Raw genomic sequence first — 15,548 nt, forward strand, 5'->3', positions numbered from 1 at the left:
TAGTATTCTGAGATTTTCCTTTAAGACTCTTGAGTTTGAGCTATCAATGTTCCCAAGAGCCCCAAGAGTCCTGCATGGCCCTGGCTCTGTAGAGGGTTGTGATTCATCTTCTTGCAAATAAAGGCCATTTTTTTCTTGCTTGGAAAATAACTTATTTTGTAAGTAGCTGTTAAAGTATTGAGAAAGCCACTGTATGAGTGTATTTTAAGACATAAGAACAGTCATTCCAAGGTAATGACAGAATTTTATGTTCCTCAGAAGCTGATCCTTGTACATTTTTCCAATATACATTTTTCCTCTTCTATTTCTGTATCCTCATGAGATTTAAGAAGTATACCACAATAAATCCTAAATATTTTCAGAATAGTAGAAAAACTAGAAGGAGAGTTAATATGTTTACCAAAATTTTCATAAATAATCTTCAGGTAGCAGAACTGTCAAGCTGTTTTGGATTTGAAAATTGCTTTTGATCAGTACTACAAGATAGACTTAGGACCTTTTAAAATAACTGAATAATAATCTGGTCAGTATCCATTGAGCAAAAATTGGATTGTGTTGGAAAAGTATGTGAAGCTTTTAAAATTTATTGATCATGAGCAATTCTAACTGTACATATGGTATATTGAAAAGGGAATACTTTTTATAGTCAGAGCTGAGTTTGGAATCCTAGCTCCTCTAATATTTTTGGATATGTGACCAAGGGCAGTTCCTGAGTGTCACCAATCTTCAATTTCCTCATTGGAACATAGGAACAATAATATTTATCTTGCCTGGCTTTTGTGAGGATTATAAATAACGAATGTAAATACAAGCCTTTAATAATATACAATAATATATTTGTAATATATTTTGTATATAGGAAGTACTCAAAAAGTCAAAATTATTATTTACTTGATTCCCATGCTTCTATATAGTAAGGAATTCATTCATATATCCAATAACTATTCATAAGAACTATTCATTTATAAGTGATTTGATACTTGCCAAGTGGCCTGTTTTGTGAATCATTTAAGTACATACCAGTGGTGGTTTTCATTATGGTAACAGTTCAAAACAGTTTTAAACATTTAATCATTCTTTAATAAAAGCGAAGTAGTAGCTAAGACATAACCAGTAAATCCAAGATGTGGAAATAATGAAAATAGGGACGTTATTTTTGACACTGATAATAAAGTGCCACTACTGAGGAATTTTTTTGTGTGAAATTTTCTAAAATAGATTTTAAATTTTTCTTGAAGCAAATTCAATTTCTTTTTAATCCATGAAAAATTAACGTGCCATGGGAGAAGTGTTACTTAGATATCTAATGAGCTATTACGTTCCAATAAAACTGAAGATTAATGGGTTCACTCTGGGGAAAATAACATTCCATTTGAAATAAGGATATTTGAGGCAACTTAATCTGTTCACTTTGTAGTAAAGTTTTAGAAATTCACTTTCTGGCCAGGCGTGGTGGCTCATGCCTGTAATCTCAGCACTGTGGGAGGCCGAGGCGGCGGATCACCTAAGGTCGGGAGTTCGAGACCAGCCTGACCAACGTGGTGAAACCCTATCTCTACTAAAAAATACAAAAATTAGCCGGGTGTAGTGGCAGGCGCCTGTAATCCCAGCTACTCGGGAGGCTGAGGCAGGAGAATCGCTGAATCCAGGAGGCAGAGGTTGCAGTGAGCAGAAGTCGTGCCATTGCATTCCAGCTTGGGTATAGAGCAAGACTGTCTCAGGAAAAAAAAAAAAAGAAAAAAGAAAAGAAATTCACTTTGTACACTTAAGTTTATTTCCAAAGCATATAGTCCTTGATGTTGAGTTTACGTTAAAAGAGCAGTATAAGTTACATTGAGAAGTATTTGTTTTAAAGATTCACAATACTCACCTTTGGGCATGAGGAAGGGTATATTATTTTGATATCATAACTGAACTCTGTAGCATAGTAATCATAAAAATAGTGTCCTTATATGTTGTCATGGTTCAGTTATCTTTATCACCTCCCTGTATACCTGATGCACTTTATTATATACTTTCTCCATTGCATTGTGATTATTTGCATGCCTCTCTACCACACTGGAGCATGAGATCCTCTAGGCAATAAAACATCTCATTCATATTTTTCTGCAACACCTTGCTTAGTATCTGGCACACAATCATTGTTCAATAAATTTTTGAGGGAGGAAGAAAGGAAGGATTCTAGGAATAGACGTGACTTCAAGAGTTAATATCATCTTAAAAAGACAAAATGTCTAATATGAGTCAAAGGACTAAATGTATTCCAAACTCTTCTAAAATGAGAACATTATTTGATCAATACAATAAAGTCTGTCAGTGGGTTACCAAAAAAAAAATAGGTGTTGATTGCCAAATATTTTTACTTTGTTTTGACATTTTATTCTTAATTCAGTGTGTCCTAGATCAAATGATGCTTCTATGGAGAAATTTCTTAAGTACCTCTTTTTCCCTATATAGTAGACATTGTTTTGAAACCCTTGATTAAATGTACTGAGATAAAATGTCAGTATTAATAAGGACATCCACCTCCCAAAGAAACTACAGTTGAAGAAATAAAAATGGATCATATTACATTTTTACCATATTACAGTTGAATAATTTTCTAATGGTTCTTAAACTGCAAGCGTTTAAAAACATGACAATGAATTTCATGTGTTAGACATCACTCAGTGTTACTGAATGACTGTACGATTCTACTAGCTGGCAGTAAATACTCATTTATAGTGTGGAGTCTGTAATGAGCTGAAATCATAGAAATACTGAAACCCCATTTTCCATAACTCTGATTGCCTCTGCACATTATTTTGGCAGGTAACTTTATAGTACCTGAAATCAAATGTACTTCTAAATCATCTAACAAAAATTAGATGTTTGTCTGGTTTTATTTTTTGTTGAGATAACTTTAGATTTAAAAGAGTTGTAAAAATAGGATGGAGTGTTCTGATATACCCTTTACCCAACTTCTCTTTAGGTTAACATCTTATATAAGCATAGAACAATTCTCAAACCTAAGAAATTAATCTTAATACAATACTGTTAAACTGTAGAATTTATTTGTATTTTACCAGTTTTGCCACTAGTGTTCTTTCTCTGGACCAAGATTCAATCCAGGATCTCCTGTTTCATTTTGTCATTATGTCTCCTCAATCTCTTCCAGTCTGTGGCAATTCTTTACTTTTTCCTTGCCTTTCATGATCTTGACACTTTTGAAGAGTACTCTTCAGTTATTTTGTAGAATGTCCCACAAGTTGGGTTTGCTTAATATTTTCTCATGATTAGATTGAGTTTGTGCCTTAATGGGAAGGCTACCATAGATCATAGGTGATGTCGCTTCTCTGTGCATCAGAGCAGGGGAACATGATGTCAGTATACATACTATACGTTACCAGTCAAGGTAGTATTTGTCAGCTTTCTCCACTATGAAGTTACTTTTTTTATTTTGCTTTAACAAAGTAGTTTTAAATCATTTGAGTTTGGAAGACAGCTTGGGGAGTTGTTTTATTTTTAAGTCACTAAGCAGTTTTAAAATCTGGTGAAGAAATTGATTTCATATTTTTGTCAATCTAGTATTTTCATACAAACAATGGAGATTTAAATAAGCTATCTTAGGACTCTTTCACCTTTAATATTCTGTGACTTGATGTCTCTAAGGAGAAATATAAGAGAATAAGAGAGATGTTCCATGTATGTCATAGTTGCTTACAGATTAGCCTGAAGTCCATCTATGAATTTGACTGGCTTTTGAAATGAATACCTTGACATCATTCTGCTTAACAAGGGTATTGTACACTGAAGACATATTAAACAGTTTCTAAATTTCCTAACTGAAAATCTGTTATCTAGATATTTTGTTATTTAGATACTGAGTTGTTTCTTAGTCTCAAAATTGTCAGTTTAAACTATTTACAGTTTATCTGGCCTCAGAAGTAATAATATTAAAAGATTTTAAGTATTGAAATATTTAAATCAGGCTATTTTATATCTTAATGCAAATTATAGTTTTCACTCTGAATCTGATAAACTTGAGTCAGTGAAATCAAGTTCTTATGTAGGTAATATTATTTTCCTTAAGAAAATTTGTTACCTTTCATTTTTTGAATATCTGTTATTTATTCTAAAGTGATGTTAAGATTGTTATAATGCCATTTATATAAATTCTATTTGTTTTTGGTTTTTGACATGATGTGATCTATAACTATTTTTTTTTAAGTTCTGGGGTGCAGAATGTGCAGGTTTGTTACATAGGTAAACGTGTGCCATGGTTTGCCTAGAACATCAAGACTCAGCAAAGGAAGTATAAAATTATATTTTTAGTATTTTCTCCTACTTTTTATTGTGATGTCAATTAAATGGCCAAAGATGATGATTGTTATTTTTCTGTTTTTTTTCTGAGAGAAAAATATATATTTAATTCTTATGAAATGATTTTCTTAATTTTCAAAGAAAATATTCAAGCCAATCATAATAAAGATGATTACCACAATAGAAAAGTGGGCAAAAATTAGGAAAACTACATTCTTGACTTTATCAATGTGGGTATCTTGGTTATAAGATTACACTACAGCTTTGCAAGATGTTACCATTGAGGGAAACAGAGTAAAAGGTACAAGAGATCTCTGTATTATTTCTTTCAACTGCATGTGAACTACAATGATCTTAAAATTAAAAGTTCGACTTAATTTTTGAAAGTACAGAAAATTTAGGAAAGGCAATTTATAGAAAGAAAAAATTCTAATAATAGATGAAAAGATATTCCTTTTTATTCAAAATGCAAATAAAAAGGGAATGAGAAGCAATTTTCCTCTTCTATCAACTTAATAAAAAGGTTTTCAACTTTTATTTTAGATTCAAGAGGTACATGGGCAGGTTTGTTACATAGGTATATTGTGTGATGCTGAGTTTTGGGGTGTGATTCATCCCATCACCCAGGTAATGAGCCTAGTACCCAGTAGTTAGTTTTTCAACCCTTATTCCCTCCTTCCCTCCCCATTCTAGTAGTCTCCAGTGTCTATTATTGCCATCTTTATGTCCCTGTGTACCCAATGTGCTCCCACTTATGAGTAAGAACATGTGACATTTGATTTTCTGTTCCTGAGTTAATACACTTAGGCCTCCAGCTGCATCCATGTTGCTGCAAAGGACATGATTTCATTCTTCTTAAGGGTTGCATAGTATTTCATGGTATATATGTACATTTTCTTTATCCAGTCCACCATTAATGGGCACCTAGGTTGATTCCATGTCTTCGCTATTATGAACAGTGCTGCAGTGAACATACAAATGTGTGTGTCTTTTTGGTAGAATGATTTATTTTCTTCTGGCTATATACCCAGTAATGGGATTGATGGATCTAATAGTAGTTCTGTTCTTAGATAAATCTCCAAACTACTTTTCACAGTGGCTGAAAAAATTTACATTCCCACCAATAGTGTATAAGCATTCCTTTTTCTCTGCAGCCTTCCCAGCATGGTTGTTTTTTGACTTTTTAATAATAGCCATTCTGACTGGTATTGGATGGTATCAATGAGATGCCATCACAAAAGAGATAATATCTTTTTGATTTGCATTTCGCTGACAATTAGCGATGTTGAGCATTTTTTCATATGTTTGTTGGCTGTTTGTATGTCTTCTGAGAAGTGTCTGTTCATGTCTTTTGCGCACTTTTTAATTGAGTCATTTGTTTTTTGCTTTTTGAATTAAGTTTCTTGTAGATTCTGGATGTTAGATCTTTGTCAGATGCATAGTTTGTGAGTACCTTCTCCCATTCTGTAGGTTGTCTGTTTACTCTGTTTATAGTTTCTTTTGCTGTACAGATGCTCTTGAGTTTAATTAGGTTCCATTTGTCAATTTTTGGTTTTGTCGCAATTGCTTTTGAGGACATAGTCATAAATTCTTTCCACAGGCAGATGTCCAGAATGGTGTTTCCTAGGTTTTGCTCTAAGATTCTTATAGTTTGAGGTCTTACATTTAAATCTTTAACACAACTTGAGTTAATTTTTGCATATGGTGAAATGTAGGGCTCCAGTTTCATTCTTCTGCATATGGCTAGCCAGTTGCCAGCACCATTTATTGAATAGAGATATTATGACTTTTTTTTAATGGCAGTATAGAAGTTTGGTAAAACTTAATTTTAGGGCCTGAGCAAAAAAAATATTTTTCTCTCAATACAAGTTTTAAGTTTGATACAATGAGCTGAGTGTTGTATTAAAATTTTCATTGTCCAGTGAGAAGGATAAACAAAATGCTGTCATATTCTGTTAAAGAAGGCATTGTTTCCACAATGGCCAATCCTAAACAATTCATGATTATTGCTTATTTTAATGAATAAATAATATACTTGTTTTTTTGTGTGTGTATGACAAACTTAGTTATTGCTGAGTAATTTTAGTCATTTATGTCTTTGAAAATTTTAATGGGCCAATCACTGATTTTTATTCAATCTGAAAAATCTGAGTATGGAACTGTAATTTGACTAGTGATCTTGCCTATCTTGAACATTTTTAGATATTATTTTTAGATTTTAGATAACATTTTTAGATATTATTTTTGCCTAAATATTTCAAAAGCAGGTAAAAACTTTAAATAAAAATATTATATTTTATTTAAATAAAATATAATATTTTATTTAAATAAAATATTATGTTTTATTTAAATAAAATATTATGTTTTATTTAAATAAAATATTATGTTTTATTTAAATAAAATATTATGTTTTATTTAAATAAAAATATTATATTTTATTTAAATAAAATATTATGTTTTATTTAAATAAAAATATTATATTTTATTTAAATAAAAATATTTAGATTTTAGATAACATTTTTAGATATTATTTTTGCCTAAATATTTCAAAAGCAGGTAATAACTTTTAAATAAAAATATTATAAATGAAGGAAAGTTACCAATGTAGGAGCCTCTTAATATAGATTTCTAGCATACACTTCATGCGTATTTCCCAGATAGTAGTAGTTTACTACCTGAAGGAAAATTTTCTGTTGTCAAGACCATAAGTTCGTCAGGGTTATCAAACATACTCACCATAAAAGAATTCACCTGTCAGAAAAGGCTGTTTACAGTATTCTTAGCCCCTTCAGATTAGCACCATATCTTAAAAATATGTCTTTTTTTTTTTTTTTTTTGAGACAGAGCCTTGCTCTGTCTCCCAGGCTGGAGTGCAGTGGTGCAATCTTGGCTCACTGCAACCTCCACCTCCCAGGTTCAAGCGATTCTTGTGCCTCAGCCTCCCAAGTAGCTGGGACTACAGGCAAACGCCACCATACCCGGCTAATTTTTTGTATTTTTAGTGGAGACGGGGTTTCTCCTTGCTGGCCAGGCTGGTCTCAAACTCCTGGCCTCAGATGATCCACCCACCTCGGCCTCCCAAAGTGCCGGGATTACAGGTGTGAGCCATGGCACCTGGCCAGATGTCTTAAACACCTACAAATATTCATTATAAAAGTTGTAGCTTTTCAAGTTTATGGAAATATATAAATTTATAGAATTGGGATTGTGCCCATTAAGAGTCTACCCTAACTCATACTTATCATCCATCATTCCTTTCCTTTCCTTTCTTTATCCTAGTTTGCCACTGTCACTTGTCACTCACTGATCTTTGTTGCCTTTAGTGTAAATAAGCCCTCTTCAGATGGCTGTGCCAATCCTTAGGGCCTTTTTTTCCCCAGATCAGAGGGAGTCCCTCTTGATCCCAGGTCATACATGGGAAATCCAAAGTCTTTTTTTTTTTTTTTTTTTGAGACGGAGTTTCGGTCTTGTCGCCCAGGCTGGAGTGCATTGGCGCAACCTCCGCTTCCTGGGTTCAAGTGATTCTCCTGCCTCAGCCTCCCAAGTGGCCGGGATTACAGGCACACACCACCACTGCCCTATTTCTTTGCTACGAAAAGCTGCCACAAAGAAGTAAAAAGTTACAGGAGGAGCTAAAAACTTAGTCTACTCAATCTGCTCCAGAATCATGAATTGGAGAGAGAAGTGATTGCTCAAGAAAAGAAATAGTTATTTATGTATTCCCATACATGAAATTAGAAATTTGTTACTGCCCTTTTTCTATCTTGCTATTTAAAAAATATTTGCTATTAATAAATAATGAATGAAATGTTGCAGTATTAAATAAAGGGAGATCTCTTTGATTATCTTTTGTTTGCATCACTAAATAGAGAAAAAAGGTAAGGTTTTTAAAAAGAGCACTATTCTACTTAATGATATATGTGTTTGAGCTGAGTTTACCAAGAACATCCCAAGTTACTTTAATTTCATAATATAGCCTTAGAATTTCTAATTAAATATGCAACTTGTATCATACAAAAAATTCTTATGCTTTTTACAGTAAATTTAAGCATTTCTTGTAAGTTCATTTCAGTATCTGTCATGGCTCACTAAAGTTGGAATTCAGTTGTAAAATGGTATATTAATTGCCTTTTGTATTAAATGAAATAAGAATCTCAAATATGCAAAGTCAGGAAATTTAATTGTGGTGTTCAATTGCTCATTCAATGCATTGGAAAACTGAATGCAGAAGTATAGAAAAAAAAGGCCAAAGGTTGTTAAATGTAGCGTATCACACACATTTCGCACTTTACTTAATGATCCAAGTGTTTATTACTATGAGGTAAATGCACCATTTAAAGAATTATGGTGGAATTGTAAAACGTTAAAAACTCTAATTAATTTCAGTCTGAAGCATGCAGTGTGCTCATTTTGCCTAAAACATTTTCATTATTGTCAGTATTTTTCCAGTTATTAAGATAAATCCTTTCTTCATTGTGCAGCACTAGCATATTTTCTGTATTAAAAACACAGTTTTAAATGCTGTTGAGAGTTATATATCTAGCATATGTTTTTAAATGAATAAAACAATATAGTTTTTTGACCACAGATGGAAGCGATGCAGTGTATCTGTTTTTCTACACTTGTTCCGTAGCTACCAACAGTTAGAACAGGTTGAGTGTCTACATGTTTTTTCCCTAAAAGCTATATATGTATTCTTACACTTTTAAAAGAAACATTATTAAAGTATAGAGATAATTCTGACTATTAATTTGGATCCAGTTATAATAACTGTTCCTTCTCTGGTTAGTAAAAGGAATATTTAAAATCTAAAGAAAATATCATAAGAATATAGAAACATTTTAAGTTAGTGCCTGTCTGCACCGTCTCACTTCATTTTACTGTTGTACCGCCATGTATGTTTGCCTGCTATGAAGAACATATTTGGTAAAATAAAAACAAGTGACATCTTCTCTTTGTATTCATAGAGTCTTGTAACTCTTAACTTATTTCTGGAAATAGTTTGTTCATATGGCCAAATTATAAAGGGACTTAGTAAAAGAAAGCTATGTTTTCTGATTACGAAGGAAATCTATGCTCACAGTGGGAAAGCAAGAAAATGTGGCAAAGCACAGATAAGAAAATAAAAATCAATAATATCAACATTATGAACATTTTAGGTACTTAGGAATTTGGGGTAGAATGATGGAAAGCAAACTATTAATTATAGCTGTATATTTCAGTGTAGAGGCTACAGGTGCCTTGCATTTGTTTTCTCATAAAATCTGTGCCCATACATTTTACTTACTTTATTTGAATTTAGGAAACTTTCATTAGGTAGCCATTTTTATTTTCTGTTTCTTTAATCATTTTACTTTGAAATAATTTTAAATTTACAGAAAATTTGCAAAAATAGTGTAGAAATTTCCCATTTGCCTTTTATCCAGCTTCCTGTAGTGTTGCCATTTTATGTAACCATAGTATAATTATTGAAACCAAGACATTAACTTTGAGAGGCTGCTACTACTCTAAGAACCATTTTTAAATTTTACCAGTTTTCTCACTAATGTCGTTTTTATGTAGTCCAGGATTCCTCACTGCATTCAGTCATCATGTCCCCATAGTCTCCTGTGGTCTGTGATAGTTCCAAGTCTTGTCATTCATAACCTTGACATTTTTTTTTTTTTTTTTGAGACGGAGTCTCGCTCAATTGCCCAGGCTGGAGTGCAGTGGCGCGATCTCCGCTCACTGCAACCTCCACCTCCTGGGTTCAAGCGATTCTCCTGCCTCAGCCTCCCGAGTAGCTGGGACTATAGGCGCCCGCCACCACACCCAGCGAATAATTGTATTTTTAGTAGAGACGGGGTTTCACCATGTTGGCCAGGATAGTCTCGGTCTCTTGACCTTGTGATCCGCCTGCCTCGGCCTCCCAAAGTGCTGGGATTACAGGCGTGAGCCACTGTAGCCGGCCGACCTTGACATTTTGAAGACTACTGTTTAATTATATTGTAGAGGGTTTATCTGATGTTTTCTCAGATTAGAATTAGGTTATACCCTGTTGGGAAGGATACCACAAACCAGAGGTGATGTGCCGTTTTTAATACATCGTATCAGGGTGTTAATATATATTATTGGTGATATTAACTTTGACCATTTGGTTAAGGTGGTGTTTGCCATGTTTCTCCATTATAAAGGTACTTACATCAACATCTATAAAGATATAAAGAAGTAATAGGGAGAGTTGCCCCTTTGTATAATCCTTTTATATAAAGGATTACAAGAGTTTAAGAAATCTTTTAAACTTGGCAGTCTACAAGGTAAACATAAAGTTATCTGTACTCATAGAGTGTAATTTGTATCCAGGTATTACCTGAGTGATATAAATTCCAGATGCTAAAATAGTTGGCCATTGTTAGGAGTTGGTTACGTCCTAAGAGGAAGGAAAAGAATGGATAGGTTTTATTAATTGGCATCAATTATTTGAACTATCATGAGAACTAAATCACATTTATAAATAAAGAAAAACTGAGGGTCTCCTCTATCACAAATTGATAGTGCAAGCTGACTAACATTTAAACAAAATCTTGCAAGTTTTATTTAGTGATAAGATAAACATGGCAGTGTGTTTACTTAATTTCTCTGTTAGAATAAGTCAGTCTCATATTGCCACCTGGAGTATCAGCCCATTATTACATGGTCCATCTGTGCCTAGAAATTACCATTCTCACTACAGTTCTGTCAATGTAAAAAGAGCAAGGCTAAGGAACCAAATTTTGTCATTTGATATTACAGGTGTTACTGTTAATTGAGTGCACATTCTTGAAATTTCACGTATAACTAGCAGATCTGCAAAGTTGTTATAGTCAGTGTATTTTTTTAGAGTATGAATTAACAAGTTTAAACATTAAGAGGTAAGCCTGTCTACTTTCCAGTAGCCTCAAAGGGTACATTTTCTTTACGATTGTTTCAGAACACTTCATGAAACAAATGTCAAGCTTGTCAGGGCTGTCACTAAGAAAATGATCCATGTAGCCAGGGTCTTCTTTCATTGGGAAACAAACAGATGTCTTATCTCAGCAGAGAGAAAAAAAAAACCCTGCTGTATATCAGAAAAAATTTTTGCTTACCTATAATATCCAGTAGTAAAGAAATGCTTTGGTAAAAAGCTTCCTTTGCAATTTTATTATGCAGTCATTTATCAATTATATTTTATTTGCTGTCTGAGTTACTTTAATGATTTTTATTAATCTAGAACTGCGTATAAATTCTTACAAAAATTGACCTGCAATGTGAAAAACATAAATTAGCACTTCCAAAAAGACTTCCCTAGGCTTTATTAGATCAAATTTTAATGTTATTTATGATAAAATCTATTACTATTATTTTGATAATGTTATAGCAATTTTAATATTATACTCTAGCAATTAGAGTGGAATGCCTTTTTCACCCCTTCATAATCCTTTTCTGCACCTAGGTTACAGCTATCCTTCTAAAAGGAAGAAAGAGATTGGCTCTTATTTGTTATATAAGTGACTTAACAGCATAAAAGGCAAGACGTTTTAAGACAAATCCTCAGCACAAAGAAAGGTGTGAAACAGTTATGTACCTGTCCTGAACAGCAGGCAGTGTTAGAAGGCATGCATTTATAAACTGTACTTTATTACTAAGAAAAGTTCAACAACAAAAAGACAAACATTATATTAAGAATGTTACTTAACTGGCATATCTATATATATCTTATCCATATATTTAAAACATATTCAAATTAATGGAAGTTGCAAATTTTTATTTCATTTAACCATGTTCCAATAGCTTATATCCATAGTTAAATATGAAAATAAAGTATATAAGTACCTCCTAGTCCTTGGGGTTATTAAGTCTTTACATTTGTGTTTTGACTTAGGGCAGCAAGGTTGCTAGAGAAAACTAGATAGCCAAGCATGTTAAACCGGGAAGTCATACGGTGCAGAAACTTAGTAGACTGTCCGTGTGATAAAGGCTCCATCTTTCTTTTATAAATTAAAGGGTATGAGCTTGATAATGGCTGTTTTGGCTCATGTTGCTTCAAACATTTTTGCTTATTTTTATTTTCAGTGTTGTTATATAGTAAGTTAAGATTGCTAGAAGTGTGAGTACTAGCAATCTTAATTTACGATAGTTAAGAACAATATTGTGCTTTTCCAAATTATGTATTAATTCAGGCATACCTTTTATTCATTCATTATTCCACTGTTTCACATAGTTCAGAAAATATTGATTGGACTACAACTATATACTAAGGATGTCCTGTTAGATGGTAGGAATGTATAAGATACAGAAGATAAAACCTTCCTTTGAGGAACAGATGGACAAATTCAGTGCTACATATCAAAAATTTCTTGCCATCCGTACCTGCTGATTTAACACTTTCTAACACTGTCTCTCCTGAAGAAGACAGGGGAAAGTGTAGAGTAAGATTTACTTTTTATTATAATGTAGTTAAAATGTAATCTCTAGGCTGGGCGCAGTGGCTCACGCCTGTAATCCCGGCACTTTGGGAGGCTGAGGCGGGGCAGATCACGAGGTCAGGAGATCGAGACCATCCTGGCTAACACGGTGAAACCCCGTCTCTACTAAAAATACAAAAAATTAGCCGGGCGTTGTGGCGGGCGCCTGTAGTCCCAGCTACTCGGGAGGCTGAGGCAGGAGAATGGCGTGAACCCGGGAGGCGGAGCTTGCAGTGAGCCGAGATCGCGCCACTGCACTCCAGCCTGGGCGACAGAGTCCATCTCAAAAAAAAAAAAAAAAAGAAATGTCATCTGTAGGAACTTTTGTCTAAAAGTGGAAACCACATGTTCATTAATAAATTTTCAAGAATCAAACTTAATGTATCTATTCACTGGAGATAAAATAGGGAAAAAATGAAATGACAAACAGTGGCTATCATACTTGGAAAAATATATCAAAGTTACATTGCCAAAATGATATTCAAAACCCCATTCCTGAATCAACCAATGATTCAGATTGGTTGATAATATTGATAATTTCTCTACTTTCCCAGTGTTAACAAAGTCTAAATCACAGATTCTGTTGAGTTTAGAGAAACAAAGTATATAAAAAAGCTTTTTTCACCCGCCTTAGTCATTACTGGCAAGTGTGTAGTTTGTCACAGAAAACAAATATGCATACCTTGGTTTGCTTTTACTTAATAAAGTCAATTCACAAAGTAGAGTTCAACAATTATTTAATTCAATGATTTAATTTGGTTTCATCAGATACAGAGATAGAGTGGTATGTTTGATGATATTGATGATTATTACTGTTGTCTAGAAATACTTAAATTGATGTTTATGCTTTAATTAACTCAGAAGAGTACCTTTATGTCAGTTAATAAAAATAAATAATCTTAAATGATAAATCAGAAATATTAGGAAAGCAAGACTGTTTTGTACTTGGGTGTTGTTGAAAGAACATGTATGATGAGATGGGTTACAAATCGTAAGATGAAATATTTTTCCTGACTCTCATTGCTTATACTTTGAAGGTTACCATTTAATACTGAACACAAGATGCACTTCATTTCTATGGAAGCAGACATTACGATGTCATTTCATCTATTCACCATGTTCCACAGGAACCTGCTATGAATTATGAGGCCACCACTTAGAATTGAAACTGTAGAAGATTGTAAGCATTCTAAGCCTGACATGCACATGCTTCCTATTTTAGACCTCACTGATCTTCAGATAACATATGGTGGTACAAGTAATTGGAAAATTGGCACACCTGTCAAGAAAGTATACTAGATGGGACAAAAAAATGCCATGCTGGAGCACATGAAGTGTCTTAGAAATAAAATTTATTGTTTTTTATCACGCAGTGAAGTAAAAATATCTAGCTCATCCCGTGCAAAGAACACTTTTCAGTGGCAGGTGTTTCCAAAGTAATTTTTAGGGCGTTGTTAAAATTGGTTGCTTTTAAAAACATACAGAAAATTTTAATGTGTTCTATAAAACAGCACCTATTGCAAATATTTAAATGTTTCATAATTTTACCATTTGTGTTTAGGATTATTAGAATCACAGTAGTTCATAGTTCTACAGACGCAGTTCAAATGTGTCAAGTATAGCTGATAAATGCCCTAAAGTTTATATTTTAATGTTTTCTAAAATTTATTTCACAGGAAGATGAAAATGAAGCTGAAAGAAAAAATATATCTCAGGAGCTCAACATGGAACAGAAAAATCCAAAGAAATAAAAGATTTTCTGTAGTGTTTTTGAAAAGTTTGCAGCTTATGTAATAGCAGATAAAATTTCTAATTGTAAAATGTTAAATTGTAAAATCTAATTTGCAAAATGTTCTCAATAAAGTCATTCAAAATGAAATAGGAGCTTGTATTTGGAATTCGTATATTTTAGAGTAATTTTGACTTTTTTATTCAAAAGCTGGACCTTTAAAAGTTTTTAAAAGGAGAAAAATTCTTAACTCAAATTTGAGAACAGAGACAGAATGTTATTTTTTTGTAACCTAACTGTTAACACATTTAAATGACCTAAAAAAAAAAAAACTCTGAAAGTCTTTTTTCTTCTTACTAGACTCTGTGTTCTTCTTTAAGGGCCTTAACATAATTCTGATTATCAATATAAAGAAAAACCAACATAGTTCAAAAATGAACAGGGAATGCTTGCACATGAAAATGGTTAAAACCAGTCAATGCCACAAGGAGAAATACTGTTTCCTGATTTCATCTATTTGTGTATTACACGATACTCTAGGACTGCAGGGAAAGACTAAAAAGAAATGATAATTTGACACTCTCTGGCAGAAGTAATGCCATGATTTATAATTTATAAAACATTTACTAAGGACCTGCTGTGTGCAAGGTCCCACACACTATTCCTGGACATTTCAAGAATAGTTCTTTTATGTATCTCTTTGGCTTAGAAATTTTTCAAAATTCATCTCTCCCCTATCTTTATCAGAGTTCTCAGTAACCAGCCTCTTTACTTTCCCCGGTTCTAATTTCCAAGCTGTCATTTGCCAACGACAGGAAGAGCAATGAATCTGCTTGCTATTTGCAGATCCAAGTGTTTTTGGCAGATGTCTTTGTTTGATTATTTAAGGCAGAGTTTCTTAAAATGAGAGGCAGAGCTTTGGGAGGCTTGCAAGAGAATGTGAGAATGGAATCAGTGTATTTGCCTTGAGGCCATATTATATGCATTCAACAAGCCCAATAAATGTGTGACAGCAGGACACGCTGGCAGCTATGATACATTGGGCTGAGGTG

General features: G+C 33.2%; 1 protein-coding gene across 8 annotated transcripts in view; it reads left to right on the forward strand.

Annotated features, from left to right (window-relative positions):
- The window catches only part of PHF14 (PHD finger protein 14), a 230,174-nt gene extending 215,528 nt beyond the window's left edge, over positions 1 to 14,646 (forward strand). For all 8 annotated transcript variants that reach the window (XM_055115712.1, XM_055115713.1, XM_055115707.1 and 5 more), the window contains one exon: positions 14,444 to 14,646. In XM_055115712.1, coding sequence (XP_054971687.1) covers positions 14,444 to 14,518 — 75 coding nt within the window. In that variant the 3' untranslated portion in view covers positions 14,519 to 14,646. The remainder of the gene's footprint in view (positions 1 to 14,443) is intronic.
- Positions 14,647 to 15,548: the final 902 nt, after the last annotated feature.

This window comes from Pan paniscus, chromosome 6 (assembly GCF_029289425.2).
Source record: "Pan paniscus chromosome 6, NHGRI_mPanPan1-v2.0_pri, whole genome shotgun sequence".
NCBI lineage: Eukaryota > Metazoa > Chordata > Mammalia > Primates > Hominidae > Pan > Pan paniscus.